General features: G+C 35.3%; 1 protein-coding gene across 1 annotated transcript; it reads left to right on the forward strand.

Moving 5' to 3' along the window:
- Positions 1–813: 813 nt before the first annotated feature.
- LOC128994803 (adenosine deaminase) lies at positions 814–14596 on the forward strand. Its single transcript, XM_054419596.1, has 7 exons — positions 814–921; positions 1085–1202; positions 4469–4675; positions 6662–6774; positions 9643–9812; positions 13763–13889; positions 14306–14596. The coding sequence occupies exons 1-7, from the start codon at positions 814–816 to the stop codon at positions 14411–14413; spliced, it is 951 nt and encodes a 316-aa protein (XP_054275571.1). The 3' UTR covers positions 14414–14596.
- Positions 14597–19937: the final 5341 nt, after the last annotated feature.

Consider the following 19937-nt stretch of genomic DNA (forward strand, 5'->3'; position numbering starts at 1 on the left):
GCCCAGAGAGGAGTTGTCTACGCTGAGGTCAGATTGGTGCCTCAGAGACTCCTGGGACAGGACCTGGCCAAGACACTCAGGTATGATGGTACGTATACTAAAACATAGAGTCTAGCATATGAGTACTGTGAAGACGTGGCCCAGAGAGGAGTTGTCTACGCTGAGGTCAGATTGGTGCCTCAGAGACTCCTGGGACAGGACCTGGCCAAGACACTCAGGTATGATGGTACGTATACTAAAACATAGAGTCTAGCATATGAGTACTGTGAAGACGTGGCCCAGAGAGGAGTTGTCTACGCTGAGGTCAGATTGGTGCCTCAGAGACTCCTGGGACAGGACCTGGCCAAGACACTCAGGTATGATGGTACGTATACTAAAACATAGAGTCTAGCATATGAGTACTGTGAAGACGTGGCCCAGAGAGGAGTTGTCTACGCTGAGGTCAGATTGGTGCCTCAGAGACTCCTGGGACAGGACCTGGCCAAGACACTCAGGTATGATGGTACGTATACTAAAACATAGAGTCTAGCATATGAGTACTGTGAAGACGTTGCCCAGAGAGGAGTTGTCTACGCTGAGGTCAGATTGGTGCCTCAGAGACTCCTGGGACAGGACCTGGCCAAGACACTCAGGTATGATGGTACGTATACTAAAACATAGAGTCTATCATATGAGTACAGTACTGTGAAGACGTTGCCCAGAGAGGAGTTGTCTACGCTGAGGTCAGATTGGTGCCTCAGAGACTCCTGGGACAGGACCTGGCCAAGACACTCAGGTATGATGGTACGTATACTAAAACATAGAGTCTAGCATATGAGTACTGTGAAGACGTTGCCCAGAGAGGAGTTGTCTACGCTGAGGTCAGATTGGTGCCTCAGAGACTCCTGGGACAGGACCTGGCCAAGACACTCAGGTATGATGGTACGTATACTAAAACATAGAGTCTATCATATGAGTACAGTACTGTGAAGACGTTGCCCAGAGAGGAGTTGTCTACGCTGAGGTCAGATTGGTGCCTCAGAGACTCCTGGGACAGGACCTGGCCAAGACACTTGGGTATGATGGTACGTATACTAAAACATAGAGTCTAGCATATGAGTACTGTGAAGACGTGGCCCAGAGAGGAGTTGTCTACGCTGAGGTCAGATTGGTGCCTCAGAGACTCCTGGGACAGGACCTGGCCAAGACACTTGGGTATGATGGTACGTATACTCAAACCGCCTACAGACAGATTGTGCTGATCTGAATTACTAATCTTCTATATATATAACTAGCTGTACCCGCGGGCTTTGCCCCGTTTAACTTCTTAATTTTCAAGATGATCTCGTTCGCTACGCTCACTCACCTTTAGGTTGGAGCTCGTTCGCTGCGCTCACTTGCCTTCAGGTTAGCTCGTTCGCTACGCTAACTCGTCTCCAGGTTGAAGTTCGTTCGCTACGCTCACTCACCTTTTGGTTGCAAATTAGCTGTTGTCATTAATTAAAATAAATAATAGTGCTGCACCCTGTTGGTAATAATTGTAACTTTAATGAAATTGAACATCATAGAACAGAACCAACTTGTTTAATTGAAACAGCTGTTAAGATTCATTAATTCCTTTTAAATATGAAAAATCATAAGGCTAACATGGGAAACTCCAGAGCCACTGGGGCGGAGCCCAAGAGTCCGATCAGAATAAAAACAACTTAGTTTTCCTATTTAATGCCTAAAGAATCAATGTACCAAATTTCAGCCTCCTAGGTAAATGGGAAGCGGGAGAATTAGTGATGAGTGTGTCAGTGAGTCGAGTCAGTGAGGGCTTTGCCTTTTATAAGTATAGAAGATACGCTAAGCCGATTTTTGTGAACAGAACTCCTCCCTCATTTTTGGACCGATTTTTATGATCAAAGTGTCAAAAGAATGGCCCTGATTTGTAGTTTTGCAAAGTGTTTTTATTTTTTTGAAATCTTTATTAGTTTGGGCTGGATCTTCCATCAAATTTGGGTTTTCTCCCATAAGATTAACATGGGGGAATCTAAATATTTAATTGGAAACTTTGTCTCCACTAATTTGAGAGAACGGCTGGGCGTAGAAACTTGGTAGAGGTGTCAAAAGAAAGGTCTTTGTCTGTAGATGAGTTATCAAAAGAAAAACCAAGTAAATTCGCTAAGGGCTCTGCCCCAGAAGCCTTTAAAGATCCCTCCACAGATTTGTTTACATTTTGGCCATGTGGATATTACTTTTTAATGAAACAGCTGTTAATTTTAAAATTGTATTTTAAACAACACACATTTCATTGAGAGTTACTGAACTGTCCAAAAGAAGTATTTGCAATGTTATTTTCTGATTTTAAAATTGATTTTATTCTGTACTAGCTGTTTGCCCGTTCTACGTACGGGAATCTTGCAGTAAGTTGAAACCTTATATTCAGAACAGGAGTTGGTTTGCATATTTAGTGTGCATTTTTCCTGATAAAGTTGGCAAAACTATTACTGTATAGGAATACATATAAACCTTCGCAAATACAATATCTGACAGTTTCAAAGCCAAAACGAATGCTTCACAATTAAATGCCACCCGATCGTGTTAGTCCATATTTTATATCTAATGATAAAAGGAATTGCTTTATAGAATTATGAGGCATAGCCTATAGGTAGGCCTGTAATTTAAAGTTACTTTTCACTTTGAATAAAAGTAGATAAAATACTACCTCAACCTCACTACTGCAGACTTTATTCGGGTTGAAATTTTCATTAACAAAGGTGCTCCTGCCTTTTCCACAAGACGCTGAGAAGTTAGGACATTAGGGCGTTACTAACAGACATACACACACAAAAACATAATTGAATTAGGGGATTTGCTACGCTTTAACCAAAGCAAATTACAAACAAAATAATTATTTGATAGTTTTAATAGTGCCATCCAATTTTATAATAACTTTTTTAGGCCTAATCAAACTGTAAAATTGGTGTAAATCCGTTGGCAAATATATAAATAAGCAAATAAATACACAGTCTAAAAAAATGTATACGTTAACAACGCCAAGCTTAAAAAATTCGTTAAGCTCAAATCATCTTTCACTAATGTTTTATCATTTTTATAGCATAAACTAACATTTTGGAGTAGCGACAGAACACGCAAAAATTATACAGTAAGACATCAATTAAATTTTATAAGAAATAAGGTGCAGCACTAACAATAACTCTAGTTGTAAATAGTGATGTGTTTGTACGTAAAAATGATTCTTACTGCTACCACCGATTCTAAGGAGTAGCAGTACCAAAAACCAACGTTTACATTTAAGAAAAAAACTATAGTACTTTCGACAAATTCAAACTGTCCTTCTAATCAAACTGTATTATAGGTGTTAATCCGTTGGCAAATATATAAATAAATAAATACACAGGCCACAAAACATGTAACATGTAACGTTAACAACGTAAAGCTTTAAAAACTCACTATGGTTTGCTCAAAAAACTTTCACTTAATGTGGTGCAGTACTGAAGTTATTAATCTCCTTTGGTTTAAATCTTTTTAAGTTTTCGAAAATCAAAGTTATTTCCCATTAATAGCATTATTTGTAAGCAACTATTATTGTTAACATATTAATGTCAGTTTGAAGAAACCACCTATATCCAAACAAAGGTTTCTCATTTAAAAGATTACGTAATCTTCAAACGATAATTGGTACATATATCTAGCAAACAGTTGGAGGAAATGTGACAAAAAACGCACAATTCTGGGGTTTTGGACGTTTGTAGTTTTACTTCCCATGTGGGTAAAATACCGATATCGTTGTCGAAATGTAAGTAAGTAGAAACAAAAAGTGACACATTTGAAAAGCGAGTTTAGCTACATCTGTAATAAACCTCTGTTACGATCACAGTGCTGGATGTAGGTCTCGGGCTAGGACATTGGGTTTTGTGTTTGTGAATTATTATCTTATATGATTTTATTTGGGGGTTTTCACTATCCGTTTTAACCCAACTATTGCAATCTTTGGAACAACATCTCCAAGACAATGTCCCATCAGTCAGTTTTGCATTATAGCGAAATTTATACTGACCTAAAATCACATACTGTCCCAGAACTTTCAACCACTTTAAAAGACATAGTGGCGAGACAAAAATACTTTAATAAGAAAGAGTTTTCTGTTAAAAAACAGTTAACTTTTTCAACACCAACAATATATAAAAATAATAATTAATTAATTTGATTCCATTAATGGTTCCGTATCAACTGGGTTTCTCTGGAGAGTACCTTCAATGGTTAAAACGCAATCACGCAGTGCTCGACTATCAAGCGGGAAGTATCACAAGAGTTGCGGGCGTAGTGAAATGCAGAAATCGCTCATAGGTATAGCGTTGTGATGATCTCGAGGATAGGGGTACCTATGAGCGATTTCTGCAACTTTTTCAATGACAAATCTCAGCTCTATTCCTAGACTTCCACACTGCATAGAACATTACTCACTTTCTCTGATCCTCAGGTCTGACTGAGGTGGTGAAGCGGGTGTCTCACGGGTTGACCCGGGCAGAGCACGACCTGGGTATCCGTAGCAGGATCATCCTGATTGCCATGAACAGTCACCCGGAGTGGAACATGCAAGACACCCTGAGACTGTGCCAACATAGCTGGGACCAGGGAGTGGTGGGATTGGACCTGTGTACCTGGCAGCCTGAGGGCACCAAAGTTGGTAAGTTTAGATCAAGGTAACGCTTTGCACCTCTAGGATTGAACCGGACACCAGCCTCGACCCCACCCAAAACTGAAAACGCACTACCCATGTGCCGGGTGAGTGTCCAAAACACAGGTTTGCCAAAGGTACAAATAAAAGGTGCCGATGTCCGCTGTGGTTCCAGGAGCACCAACTCCGGAGGTGAACCCCATTGTTAGTGCGAACAGCCTTAAGATTAGCCACTCTTAATTAACAACTAAAACTTACAATAACCAGTGAAAATAACAAATATTCTGGTAAAATATTAAACAGGGCAGAATGAGAACATGAGTGGCTAACGAAAGTTGTCCAGTCCAATGACTTCTAAAGCCTGACAGCACACACCCATCAAAATAACAAACACTCTGACAACTTACATAGGTAGGCTACTTTACAGAAATGAGTCGGAGATATGAGAGTGGCGACACAAGCATTGACCCGGCTCAGGATTATTCATTAATTTAACTATGACTATTTCATAAATTTCTTTCCTCATCTCGAACAGATAACTAAAATATTACTAAATACCCCCGCCGCAGCAAACCTGCAGACAAAACGAATTTCCATTTACCTGAATTGATATAAAATTAAATCTATTTAAACAACATTAGGTTTAACGAGTACCTAGGTTTGCTGTTGCAGGGAGGCTAATAAAGTGTGTTTTAGTAAAATATTAATAGCTTAGTATAAAATAAATAAATTTGCCAAATTTGATCAAAATTTATCCATAAACAAGCAAACTACAACATTTTACAATATTCTCGATAAGAATGACATGGAAATTTTAAATTTACAATATTTTTAACTTTCTCCGTTACCAATAACCGCACAACACTTTCAATATACTGTACTACATTATTGTTGTTTAAAATGGCGAAGAGAGAAATTGGGAAATTTTGTGCTGTAATGGTCAAAAATGAGAAAACCTAATTTTACCCCATAAAACACCCGTAAAAGGACACTTTATGAAATAATGGATAGTTTTGCGCAATGTTTCTTGTCATGACGAATGTTCACCTCTCCCACCAATACAGTCAGATTGCACCCGAGCCGTCCACTGTTTACCTCTTCCACCCATATCACCAACTTACACCCGAGCTGTCCACTGTTCACCTCTCCCACCCATACCGTCAATTTGCACCCGAGCTGTCCACTGTTCACCGCTCCCACCCATACCGTCAACTTGCACCCGAGCCGTCCACTGTTCACCTCTCCCACCCATACCGTCAACTTGCACCCAAGCTGTGAACTGTTCACCTCTCTCACCCATACCGTCAACTTGCACCCGAGCCGTCCACTGTTCACCTCTCCTACCCATACTGTCAACTTGCACCCGAGCCGTCCCCTGTTCACCTCTCCCACCCATACCATCTACTTGCACCCGAGCTGTCCACTGTTCACCTTTCCCACCCATACTGTCAACTTGCACCCGAGCCGTCCACTGTTCACCTCTCCCACCCATACCGTCAACTTGCACCCGAGCTGCCCACTGTTCACCTCTCCCACCCATACCATCTACTTGCACCCGAGCTGTCCACTGTTCAACTCTCCCACCCATACCGTCAACTTGCACCTGAGCTGTCCAGTGTTCTCCTCTCCCACCCATACCATCAACTTGCACCCGAGCCGTCCACTGATCACCTCTCCCACCCATACCGTCAACTTGCACCCGAGCCGTCCACTATTCACCTCTCCCACCCATTCTGTCAACTTGCACCCGAGCTGTTCACTGTTCACGTAAAAAGGGTGAGCTCTCAGGACCAGTCCAAGACAGGATTGAAACTCTCGTTATAGTACTGTATAGTCTGTATGCCATATTCTGCCCACCTGAGTGGCATTGAACCACTCAACCAATCATCAGTTCCAATAATGGACTGAATTAAAATACTAATAAAAATAATATACTTTTAAATTAAAATACACGTTTAATGGTACGGTAATCTTAAAACATGATGTGCTGTTAAGATGAGGCACCTCTGGTGGAACCTGTACAGGAGTTGATGGAAGAGGCTCGTAAGAGTGGAGTGTTCCGGACAATACATGCTGGGGAAGTCTCCGGACCAACAGCTATAGAGAGGGTAATGTACCTGTAAATGTACTACAGGTAATAGATAGGACAGGTGTAAAATACTGTAAACGATTTACAAACGTTTCGAGGTCAAACATAACCAAAACTCATCAACTTCAGATCACCTGCCGTAAATGTAACGAACGTTATTATAATGAAATACTTTACATAAAGAATTTTTGGATTTGCTATAAATCTAGGTTGCAATGAAAAAAAATCATTTTCCCTTAATCACATCTTGAACTTAAATAGTTATTTGTGTAATTGGTATATTTTTCCTACAGTTACTATAAATCATGTCAATAATTAATATTTCAAACACTGTACAGCACGTTTTTAGGTTAGGTTAATTCCAAACATTGAACGAAATGGGAAACGCTTGACCAGCTGATCGTAGTACATAGTAATATCTTTAAGTGTTGCCAGCTTATTTTCAAGCGTACACGGATTACGTCACAGCCACCTCAAACATCAAACATGAAATTTCAAAACCGTTAACACATCAAGTAAATTCTTCATTAATCTGCGGTATATTTCCCAACAAATTAAAAATAGCAAAAGTTATTCCAATTTTTAAAAAAGGTTTAGAAACCAATCCTCTCAATTATCGTCCAGTTTCACTACTATCAAATTTTTCTAAAATTTTTGAAAAAGTTGCGTATGATCAATTAGTAGATTTTTTAGAGAAAAATAAATTATTTGATGAAGATCAGCATGGGTTTAGAGCTGGAAGGTCAACGACAACCGCTAGTGTAGATTTTGTGACATCAATAATTGAAATCATAGATAAAAAAATAAAACTTTCGGGATCTTTCTAGATCTTACTCGCGCTTTTGATAGTGTAAATCATTCAGAATTAATAAAAACATTACAATCCTTAGGAAAAAAAATCGCCAGATAGAATGGTTTAAATCATATCTTAATGATAGGAAACAATATACTGTCACAAAAGGGCTTAGTACAAAAAATGTTATACAATTTCATAATTCAACAATACAATCTATCAAATACGGAGTACCCCAAGGATCTATCCTAGGACCGCTTCTGTTTTTGTGCTATATCAAGGGGTTACCTAGTTTTATTTCAGGAACAGATAGCAAAGTTTGCCTCTATGCAGATGATACAAGCCTTTTGGTGACAGGCAAAACTCTTGAAGCTGTACAAAATTCTTATTCTCACTCTATTAACAAGATAAACAACTTTTTTAACAGTAAAAATTTACTTTTAAATGAAAATAAAAGTAGTTACATTTCTTTCTGTACAAATAAAAATAAAAACAATGAGACAATTTTGAAGACTAATGCTAAAATTAATAAAGTGAATGATTTAAAATTTTTAGGAATTATTATTGATAACAATTTAAGTTGGGACTCTCATGTCCATCATGTTGTAGGCAAAATTTCATCAGGCTTGTATGCTCTTCGAAGGATGTCCTATGTCTGTGATCTTTCGGCTATAAAACTGGTGCATTATGCTTTTGTACATTCATTTATATCATACGGAATTAGTGTGTACGGAGGGACCTCAAAATCAAACCTTAATCAAATACTTCTGTTACAAAAGAAAGCTATTAGATTAATGCTAAGTTTAAATTGGATTGAAAGTGTAAAGTATCATTTTTCTAATTTGGAAATCCTAACAGTGTTTGGAATTTATATATACGAGACAATAAAATATACTAAGCAGCACCATTTACCAAAGATACAGTTAGAACTAAGTAGGCCTACCAGTTATAGATATAATACCAGAAATGCACAATATGTTATACAAAACAGACATCATTTAGAATTTTATAAAAAAAAAAAAACACAGTGTATAGAGGCCTTAGATATATAATTTTTTTACCAAAAGATATAAAAAATGAATGTAATAGTAGGAAATTTTACTTTAAACTAAAAAAATACCTAGTAGAAAAAGCAATTTACTCCTTTGAGGAATTTTATAATTTAAAATATTGTGAATAGACAATAAGTACTCACTGACTCTATTCTTTGTACTTGTACATTCATGAATAAAGGAGATTTTGATTTGATTTGATTTGATTTGACCTCTAATACATGTATTAGAGGTGGTTGTGATTACGTACATAATATGAGCACGCAGTTTTGTGTTGTTTGGTTGGAATACTGGTGTGAAAAGTAAAAACACTGTGCCAAAGTAAAAACTGTGCGCCAGTAAAGCTTTCTTAACTATAATCTATGCAAGGAAGCCCACTTTGTTGGGTGACTGTAGGAAAAATAAATTCTTCGACTGCTGGAAGTTTCTTAATCTGTGTGGATCTTTACCTTAATTTGTGGCAGATAAGTTTTTTTTCTATGATAAAATATCTATTGGTACGCAAGGTATGTTGTGCTCTTGAGTTCTCTCTGTTATAGTACTTCTTACAAGTTTTTTCAGTTATTTTAACAAATGTGGAATTATTGAAAAATCTCTAGTATGAGAACCCTCTAATACCTCCAAACCGTTCATCCCTCCCGAACCGATGCAACGTCAATGGAAACTTTTCCAGAAACTACAACTATGTTGAAATTAATGGATCAGCTAATTTAATTTATAGTAGAAGACGTACAGTAATTGTAATTCAGTAGATTCTACTATACGCGTATTACTGTTACTAAGCTTTTGCAAAGCTCATATAACCTTAATGAACTATTGAAATGAAAATTTAATATTTGTATGAACTTATAGTTATGTATATTCTTTAAACTAAAAAAAATAGTTCAACTATGTTGTTCAAACTCTCTTACAGTAATATATTTTTAAATCAAAAACATTATTACTAGCACATCTTCTTTGTTGCTATTATTTTACTAAATTTGACTATATATCATTTAAATGTTGTACGTGGTGTTAATTTCTTATATTATCCCAATGCCAGGCAGCGTACAAACTTCGCAGCAATCGTGTTGGTCACGGTTATCATGTGGTTCAGGACAATCAGCTGTACTCCAGATGTCTGAAAGACCAGATTCACTTTGAGTGTTGCCCATACTCTAGCTACCTCACTGGAGCAGTCCCAAAAGCCACAAACAAGCATCCGATACTCAGGTCAGTAGTCAGTCAGTAAACTGACACTTACAAAATATCTTGAAATGATGCAAGTCTGAGAAAACGTGGTTGATAGCTGTTTATCTAAAACTTTTATATATTTATGTAAAACAAGTAAATCTGTAGATGGTAAGCAAAAACGTCAGTTTCAGTTTTTACATTCTTGGAGGAGAATAATAATGAACTATTGTACCTGTTATCGAAATCGAGCAATTGTCAATTGTCTACTGTTCATAACAATCCGATATAATCAACACTTTTTGAAAATATAATTTTTCAGAAGCTGACCTTGCATTTTAGTGTTTTCTACAAATGGATCTCGACTCGCCCATAGCCGCATAAAGTTGTCCATGTTTATCTTCATGATTGATAAAGTAGTCTGCATACTGCATGGTAACACCATGATGTTTACAAAATCTACTAATTTTTAATAGCATTACAAATTGTTCACATTACTCAAATACTACCCGATTTCCTGTATAATCTGTCTGTCACAATTTTATTTGCTTCAAATAGCATTCTCTTGGTTAGTTTATGTAATGACGTCAATTAATTATCTTTATCTGTAAAAATGCAGAGTTACAAGGTCCGACGTTGTTCAGGTGTTTTTAGCGAATTCCCCTATAGGGAAGTAGCTATTACCGTAGGTGGCACGGTAAGACCTGGGCCCGGGACCGATATCCTTTTTCATTTTGATGTCCCCAGAGGCCAAAAACACCATTCGTTCAAATTTTTATATATGTATTTGTTTTTTATATAATTATTTAATTAAAAGCTGTGTCTAAGGAATATGTCGGCATTATTCACTAAAAAAGGCAATATTAGTGAATGCTAGCAGGGTGTGTTGCTAGCCTAGTGGTTAGCGTCTCGGACTACGGTGCGTGAGGGACGGGTTCAATCCCCGGCATATCCACAAAACTTTAATGGGTTCGGACCGCTTTCCCTTAAAAGTGTTTGACTTCAATACAAAAATGCGAATGGCGTAGATACGAGGGAAAAAGACTACAAGATCGCGCCACTCATCCTACACTCATCTCCTTACTTGGCTTAAAAAAACCTACTTCGTATGGTCGCCTTTTTATTGAAAAGTATAAAAAGTATATATACGCGTCCGTGAACCCATTAACTTGAGTAATTTTTGTCTGAAGGTGGGATAAACTAGAATAAGTTCGCGAACCAGCATGATCGGATCATGGGAACGGGGTGTTACGGGGGGTAGGGGTAAAAAAATGGATTTTCTGATTTTTGACCCAAAACATGAAATTTCCCAATTTTTCTCTAAACTTTTTAAAAGAGCTTAAAAAAATAATTTAATGTGTCAAAGTGTTTTAGTACGGTTATTGGTAACGGAGAAAATTAAAAAAATTGTATCATTATTATGTCTTAAACTTATAATATTTTTTAGTAAAATGGCGACCACACAAAAACTGTACACTATCACCTGAAGTTCCTACGCAGTTCCAAGGGGTTGCTCCAACTGGTATTAACAAATTTACCTATAGGGAAGTATTAGCGAATTTACCTATAGGGAAGTAGCTATTGCAGGCCAAAAACACCTTTCGTTCAAATTTTTATATTTGTGTATATCTTATACTAATATTATAAATGTGAAAGTTTGTGTGTTTGTTTGTTTGTTTGTTTGAAGTTCAATCACGCATTAACTACTGGACGGATTGGGCTGAAATTTGGAATGATGATAGCTTACATTCCCCATTAACATATAGGCTTATCTCAAAAATCCTTTCGGGCTCCGCCCCAGTGGCTCTGTAGTTCCCCATGTTAACCTTATGAGTATTCATATTTAAAGAGAATTAAAGAATTTAGTCAGCTGTTTCAACTAAAAACTTTAGTTCTATGATATGGAAAAGCATTAAAAAGTTATAAGATTTACCAATAGGGTGCAGCACCATATTTTTTTGCATTTATGAAAACAGCTAATTTGAACTAAGCAGCAACAAAAAACAGTGATACACAACTGAACTGAACTATCAAAGTAGGACCTTTGACTATTAATACAACAACTAGACATTCCATCCCCATGTTAAAGTTGTAGCCAGGTTTTTAATAAAATTTGTCTTAGTTGATGTGAGCCACCTACAGATTGCGCTGATCTAAATTACTGACTTCTGCCGATTACATGATGGTTTTTACCAAGTCAAACTGATGGAATGAATTATTATGTGCTATAGCAACTATTGTGACCCAGCAACTACGTCAGTAACGAAAAATAAGGTACAAAATATTCTGTATCCAATAGTCAATGGTAGGACTGTGTACTTACGTATGTTTTTAATTTCATGAATAATTTGTGATATTTTATAATTCATTTTTCTCTATTGTTTAGGTGAAGTGGTAGAACATTATAGCTATGGTAGATGTGTAATACTATAGAATACTGTAAATTTAAAGAAGCAAATTTTATAAAACTGTGTCCTCCCTCATTGCAAACGCAAAGCTCGAGTATAGCTTAACTGCAATAACCATTTTATACTTACACGCAAACCCCGTACGAAGGACGGGTGCTCTGCTAGTATATATAAATATATATAGATGTCCGTGAACGCGATAACTTAAATAATTTTTGTCCGATTTTTATGAAATTTGGTTTAAAGGTGTAAAGCGGGATAAACTTGAATGAGTTCGCGAACCAGCATGATCGGACTATCGAAACGGGGGTTTATGGGGGGGGGGGGGGGGTTTATGGGGTAAAAATAGGTTTTTCCCATTTTCGACCCTAAAACACAAAATTGTACAATTTCTTTTTAAACCATTTTGTAGAGCTTAAAAAAAATAATTTAGTATATTGAAGCGTTATTATGCGCCTAATGGTTACGGAGAAAATTCAAAAAACTTAATTTTAAAATTCCCATGTTATTGTTATGGATAATAAGTCAACTGTTGTAGTTTGCTTGTTTATGAACATATTTTGATCAAACTTGGAAAATACATTAATTTCTTACTAAGCTACGGTACCTATTAAAATTTTATATTAAAAACACTTTTTTACCCACCCTGTTGCAGCAAACCTAAAAAATCGTTAAACTAATTCTATTTAAATAGGGAATAAATGTTATATTTTTAAGGAGACATTATAGTGTAAATCCGATCAGGCAAATGGAAATTCGCTAAGTCTGCTGGTTTGCTGTGGCGGGGGTATTATATATATATACTAATATATATATAATATATATACTATATACTATATATACTAATATACTAAATGACTTTTGCAAAACTTATGACAGCTAGCCTGACCATAGTATTGGACCGAATTACACACGGGATGTACCAAAATTAAGTTATCGGCTCTATATGTGCAGGTTTTATTTGTATTTTAGAAATATTTGAATCGGGACAAAAATGGAAATTAAACTTTTTCAAAACAAATTAAATGGAAGAAATTCCAATAACATGTTTTATTTACAGCGTGGGGTGAAAATAAAGAAGTTTGCACAATACATACTTTTGGTCGAGTTTTCGACCACGGGGCGAGCTCTAGTTCCCTTTAAATATTTTCCCTATTTCAGTACGGTAATGGTAGTATGGTATGCTACAGGTATATATTCAGCCTCATATGTTTGAATAATAAATTTTCATTGATCCTTTGTTCTGTCGTGTTAATGTGTAATACCACTATGTAATGTCGTTTAATTCAATGTGTTTAAGACATTAAAACTAATCTAAGCTATTCTTTATTCTAAAACTATCTACCAATTTACCATGGGAATTGAATATCTCCATCATAATAGCTTCTATAAACAAAGCTAGTTGCTGCAGAGTTAAATTAGTGCATAATGGATAACTAGAAGTGCAATAATGGGAAGTAGCCTACATGACAAAATTCGTGTTCGAACCCTTCCTTAATCAGTACTAACTGAGATATTATTCATATCCAAAATCATTATTGCACTGAAAATAATTGAAACTTAAGACTCCACATTGGTCTCTAGGTTTGCTGAGGATGGTGCAAACTTCTCTATATCCTCAGATGACCCAATGCTGACAGGATACTACTTGGATGGTGACTACGAGCTTGCAAGGAGCTTCGGACTTACGGATACACATCTCGCTCAAGCGGTATGTTGAAATATAAACAATCAGAATTGTTTATAGAAGTTGAAAAGGGAATACATTTTTATTCGTAGGAACTGTACCAGTCTCTACCAGAACTCTTTCTCTGTGTAAGAATATAGTTGAATAGGGTCTGAATTAAGCATTGAGGAGCTATAAACTAATAGTGCCACCATGATCGTACTAAGAGAGTTACACAACAACAAGGGGTCTCCCTTAAAAATATAATAAAAATTAGCACATTGAAATATTAAGAAAAAATGAAAATACTCACGTATCAGTTATTTGTTTTTATTTAGACTTGGCTTATTATCTCTGCCATAGAAGAGTTATTATTAGTTATTCCTACACCTTTGGGAATACTATTAAGAAATGTAAAAAGTGTATTTGCTCAGTGTGAGATCTACTGGGTTGTTTTACAGAATATGAATGCCGCCAAAGCCAGTTTCTTGCCAGAATCTGAGAAGAGGCAGCTGTTCCAAGAAATATGCAAGTCCTACAACTTGGAAGAAAACCTTTCAGAGACGTGACATATTTACCAATCCTTGATCATATAAACTTCTTTATGGTGCTGAGCACAACGACGCCAAACAAGAAAGAGAAATAGATTTTTTCTGTTTTAAGATGTACATTCCATCTCCACGTCACAGTATTTTACAAAATGATGTTTCTTGCATACTGAAGACAAATAAAGGATTTTTGATTTTATTTAATTTGATTTTTTTCTTGTTTTGTTGGCTTAGCAAATTTTAAATTTACCAAAAGGGAAGTAGCTGTTACCGTAGGAGGCCTTAAAAATATATATCTACTAGCAGAGTACCCGTCCTTCGTACGGGGTTGGCATATAAGTCTAAAATGCTTATTGCAGTTATACTTTAACTTAGCATTTGCAATGGGGGAGGACACAGTTTGATAAAATTTGCTTCTTTAAATTTACGGTATATACTATTACACATCTATCATAGTCATAATGTTCTACCACGTCATCTAAACAATAAAGAAAATAAATTATTGAAAATTCGCAAATATCACAAATTATTTCTGCAATTAAAACATTAACATAACTGTAAACAATCCTACTTTGACAGTTCTCTTTGCCAAACACAGTTTTTGTTGCTGCTTAGTTCAAATTAGCTGTTGTCATAAATGCAAATAAAATAATAGTGCTGCACCCTGTTTTTAAATCTTATAACTTTTTAATACTTTTGCATATCATAGAACCAACTTTTTTAGTTGAAACAGCTGACTAAATTCTTTAATTCCCTTCAAATATGAATGCTCATAAGATTAACATGGGGAACTAAAGAGCCACTGGGGCTGAGCCCGAAATGATTTTTGAGATAAGAATATGCCTATATGTTAATCGGGAATATGAGCTATCATCATACCAAATTTCAGCCCAATCCGTCCATTAGTTAATGTGTGGTTGATCTTCAAACAAACAAACAAACAAACACACAAACTTGCACATCTATATACTATTATATAAAAATCTAATGGTGTCTGTCTGTATGTGTGTTACTAATAGGTACAAAAACTACTGAACCAACTGGGCTTAAATTTTACAAAAATATAGCTACCATACCAAGAACCATTATAGGACTATTCACATTTCGATATTGACCGTAGGCTTTGCCCCTTTGGCTTTAAAAGTTCTGAGGTGAGGATTTTAAAAGTAAATATTGATTGGTCTCCATGGCTGCGATTAGAACACTTATAATGTTTGTTTACATTTGCTTTGCCATTTCAATGTAAACAAGAAGAACTGCTTAATTGCATATTTCACAATTTCAAACAGCTGATACAAAGAATTTAAATATAATATTTTCCATAACTATGAGGTAGGTTTATTTTAATCTAACGTTTTATCATGGATTATTTATTTTAAACTGTCAATTATTATAGAAAAAAAAGATTCTATAACCGTTGCTGTATCAACTCCAGCTCTGCTTTGGATTTTTAAAGCGTCTACGTTATGAAAATAATGTTATTGATATGTTTTCATGGAAACAGTATGAAAATTACAATGTTTTGTATGAATTTGGAGGCTACTTTAAATAAATTCTAACTGCTTAACATGTGTTAGATTAACTTAACATAACTTGCACATCACATTGTTTTTTATATGTATATTTAGGTAAATTTATTTATTGTGTTTTGCTAAACCTATGCTTAAATTAAACTAAAGGATATCATCAATAACTAAATTGTACGTCATTGATTTTTGTGTTCTAAAATCTGTTGTATATGTGTAACTATATTTAGTTATCAAATGGTAATACAAAATACTCTTATTTTATCTTAACATAGCTTTCAGTTCACATTTACTTTATTTGATAAATTGATTATTTGTGTTTTGCCACACCACTGATTAAATTAAACCAAGGAAAATATCATAAAACTAAGCAGTACACAGTGTTCTTTTGTTTCTAAAATCAATGAAATATCTGTTACCGGTACTATGTTTACTTAATGTTAAGTGTGAAAATTTAAAGGCAATGGACTGTGGAACTGATTAAAAGAACTGGTTTGTATATTAAGTTGTTTGTTAATATTTTTGTAGAGTAGAATCAGAGATGCAATGAAACATATACTGTATTTGCCTACATTTTTTAGTCCTCAATGTTTTGATAATCATATTAGTTTTGTCTGCTGTCTTTAATGCTAAATTATTTGTTTGAAATTTTTTATAGTATAGATATAGTTTCTGTAATATTTCAAAAGACTGTATTGATAAGGCACAACAATATTTCTAAAGTTTATAACAGCTGACTTAGTTTTGCTATTGATTTATTGTGAGTGAAGTAACTGAAGATGGAAGGATTTGTGATTTAATATGAAAAAGAGTGAAATTTAAAAAAAATGTCCATTTAAATTTAATAATTAGTATTTTTGCAACTTCAAAATTGAAATTTAAAATGACAATTATAAATAAAAAGATATGTAATAAAGAGAGCGATGAAGGTAAGTCGTATGTGAAAGTTTTATTCGAAGATTTGGTCAGTTTTTCTCATATCGGCCTACACAAGATTTAAAATTAATCTAAACAAAAATGGTGGTATCCACTACTTACCAGATTTAAAAGTCATAACTTAAACGTTTCTATTAAGGCCATAAAAGTTGAATTTTGTTTCTAAAAGCGTTGGTGGATGTGTAACTATTATATGCAACAGATGTAAAGATTAAAATGTTTCTATTTTGTGTCCTCTTCCCGTTGCAAAGCACGGGTACAACAGCTAGTTTATAATATTAGTAAGATATATCTACTTCCGTAAGCCGAACATTTGTACAATGAAATTGTGAGCGAACGGGAGGCCATAGAATGCTGGGAGAGGTCTCATTTTAAAGGTCTGGTCATACAATTTTGGGGAAAATTATTCATTTTTCTTCATTTAAAATGATTCACATTTAAATAGCATGGGAATCTAGGTCATGTCTGCTTTGTTTACTCTAAAACATGTGGTTTAACTTTATTTACCTAACCCGCCATGTTAAACTTCCCTATTCCAAGCGTGATGTATACAACTTCTTTACTTCACGAGTGATGCAAAGTTGAAAAAACTCACTCGGTGAGGTAATGAAACCCATTTAAATAACATTGAGTGGTTAACTTAAATAAACGGTATCAGCATTCTGACACACAATTTTATTGTTATGCTTTAAAGAATTTTCCTAACCTAGCTTTTGTTTATAATGAACGTTACTGTCAGAAGATGAGTGAAATGGGTAGGCCCTAATTGAAAATATTGTTCGTAACCTCCTGTATATTTTCGGGTCCGGTAAAATCTTGTACGTTACACGTTAACGCAAGAGCTTGTTTACATCACTTAGGAGAATTATGCAACTCGCTTCCGCTCGTTGCACAACATTCACCTGCGTGATGTAAAGATGTTCTTACTACACTTGTAATGTAAATATCTATTAAAGCATATGGTAATAATATGTAATCTGTACTGTAATATGTAGTATGTATACTATTATAGAGCTGAAATAGACTTTACCCAATTTTAAGGGCCTGGATTAGCTAATGGAGTATTTCATGTTGTTTCTTGTCTCAGGATTACTGTTTTAGATTATAAAAGGTATAATGTTACCTGGATCTGCCAGAGTAATCCAAATTGCTGTCTAACGACTAAGCGTTTCGAAGCAGTATAAGCTTCGTCTTCAGGTCGTCAAGAACACATTTCACTCATCAGAGGTCGTCAAATAAATATAATTGATATACAAATAATATAATTTGTTTATAATATAATTGTCTGATGAGTGAAATGTGTACTTGACGACCTGAAGATGAAGCTTATACTGCTTCGAAACGCTTAGTCGTTAGACAGCAATTTGGATTACTCTGGCAGATCCAGGTAACATTATACCTTTTATAATCTAATGGAGTACGATTGGTTGTGTTAGATATGTCTGCAAAAAGTGTAAAGTTACACATTTAATAAAATACAAAAATGTTAAACGATGATTCAAGGTAGGATAACCGATGAGACTAATAATTTTTACAAAATAACTACTGAAATATATAGGCCTACAGACTGTCCCGAAAGTCCCGGACCGGTTTAATATTTTCTAAACGACAACAGATAAATCAATAAGATTTTGCACATCAACACCACACTGAAAAATCTACTTTTTTAAGGAACTATCAATTTTCTGTCATATCATGGGGACGTCCCGCAAGGAGTCAGAAGGAAATCTTAAATAGAAGCATAGGTTGATATGCACATCAAATTAAAGATCTTTACTAGTAGATTACAATGCCGTAAATTCAAGCTCAAAAGAACGCCTGAGTAAAAAATGGCAGCCGTTCAAAGATTTCTCGAACCTGCCATTTTGAATCTTTGAACGACTGCCATTTTTTACTCAGGCGTTCTTTTGAGCATGAATTTACGGCATTGTAATCTACTAGTGAAGACCTTTAATTTGATGTGCACATCGACCTATGCTTACGGTAAAAAAAATTTTCCGATTCCTAGGGCTGTGCCCCCAAATGCAAATTAAATGAATCTTTGAACCACTGTCATTCTTGACTTGGTTGTCCGTTTGAGTTCAAATTTGTGGCATTATATTTTGCTAGTAAAGGCCTTTAATTTGATGTACATGTCAACCTATGCTTCTATTTAAGATTTCCTTCTGACTCCTTGCGGGACGTCCCCATGATGTGACAGAAAATTGATATTTCCTTAAAAAAGTAGATTTTTAGGTTTGGTGGTGATGTACCAAATCTTATTGATTTATCTGTTGTCGTTTAGAAAATATTAAACCGGTCCGGGACATTTGGGACAGTCTGTATATAGGCTATGTGTGTGTGTGTGTGGGGGGGGAGGGGGGGTTGTGTGTGTGTGTGTGTGTGTGGTTGGGTGTGTTTATTATATAGGGGCTATTGCCCCTACAAGCCACTAGTTTATTTATATTTTCCTTGGAGGTGTAGGGCAGGATAAACTTAAATGAGTTCCAAAACCATGATGGGACCAAGGTTTTATCAACAACGTTTTATGCGGTACAAATTGGTTTTCCCATTTTTTACCCTAAAAAAAGTTTTTATAATTTTATCTCTAAAAAATTTTGAAGAACATAAAAAACAAATAATTTTGAATGTTGACATTTTTTGTACAGTTTTTGGTTACAAAGACAATTCAAAACAATTTAAACTTAAAATATTTAATATTATATTTAATATTTAATATTTAAAATATGTTATTCTTATAATAAATAAGTAAATTGTTGTAGTTTGCTTATTTGTGGATATATTAAAACGTTTTTATTAGCTAGCTTTCTTGTCCGGTACAAATTTTGCAATCAATTTCAAACTAACTTCCCGATGAGCTAGAGACTTGAAACTTGAAACATAGCTCTCAAATGGACGACAATGCAATATTATATCATTTAATTTTTTATATTTCCCTTGGACTAAGCCACATGGGCTTCCAAATTGTCCATGTTTACAATTTGGAAGAATGTAAATATATTAATTTTAAGTCAACTGTAAATACTTAAAATTGACAGGTCGAAGAGCAGACGTTAAGAGGTACAAGTTCTGCTCCGGAGAGA

This window comes from Macrosteles quadrilineatus, unplaced genomic scaffold, assembly GCF_028750875.1.
Source record: "Macrosteles quadrilineatus isolate MER2022 unplaced genomic scaffold, UCM_ALF_1.0 Scaffold_1__1_contigs__length_201487025, whole genome shotgun sequence".
Taxonomy (NCBI): domain Eukaryota; kingdom Metazoa; phylum Arthropoda; class Insecta; order Hemiptera; family Cicadellidae; genus Macrosteles; species Macrosteles quadrilineatus.

What these genes read in the sequence shown, in the direction of transcription:
- LOC128994803 (XM_054419596.1), top strand. Translation starts at nt 814, where the DNA reads ATGAGTACTGTGAAGACGTTGCCCAGAGAGGAGTTGTCTACGCTGAGG. An exon ending in CAAGACACTTGGGTATGATG is followed by an intron (nt 1,203 to 4,468) that starts GTACGTATACTC and finishes TCTGATCCTCAG; the next exon opens with GTCTGACTGAGGTGGTGAAG. An exon ending in GACCAACAGCTATAGAGAGG is followed by an intron (nt 6,775 to 9,642) that starts GTAATGTACCTG and finishes TCCCAATGCCAG; the next exon opens with GCAGCGTACAAACTTCGCAG.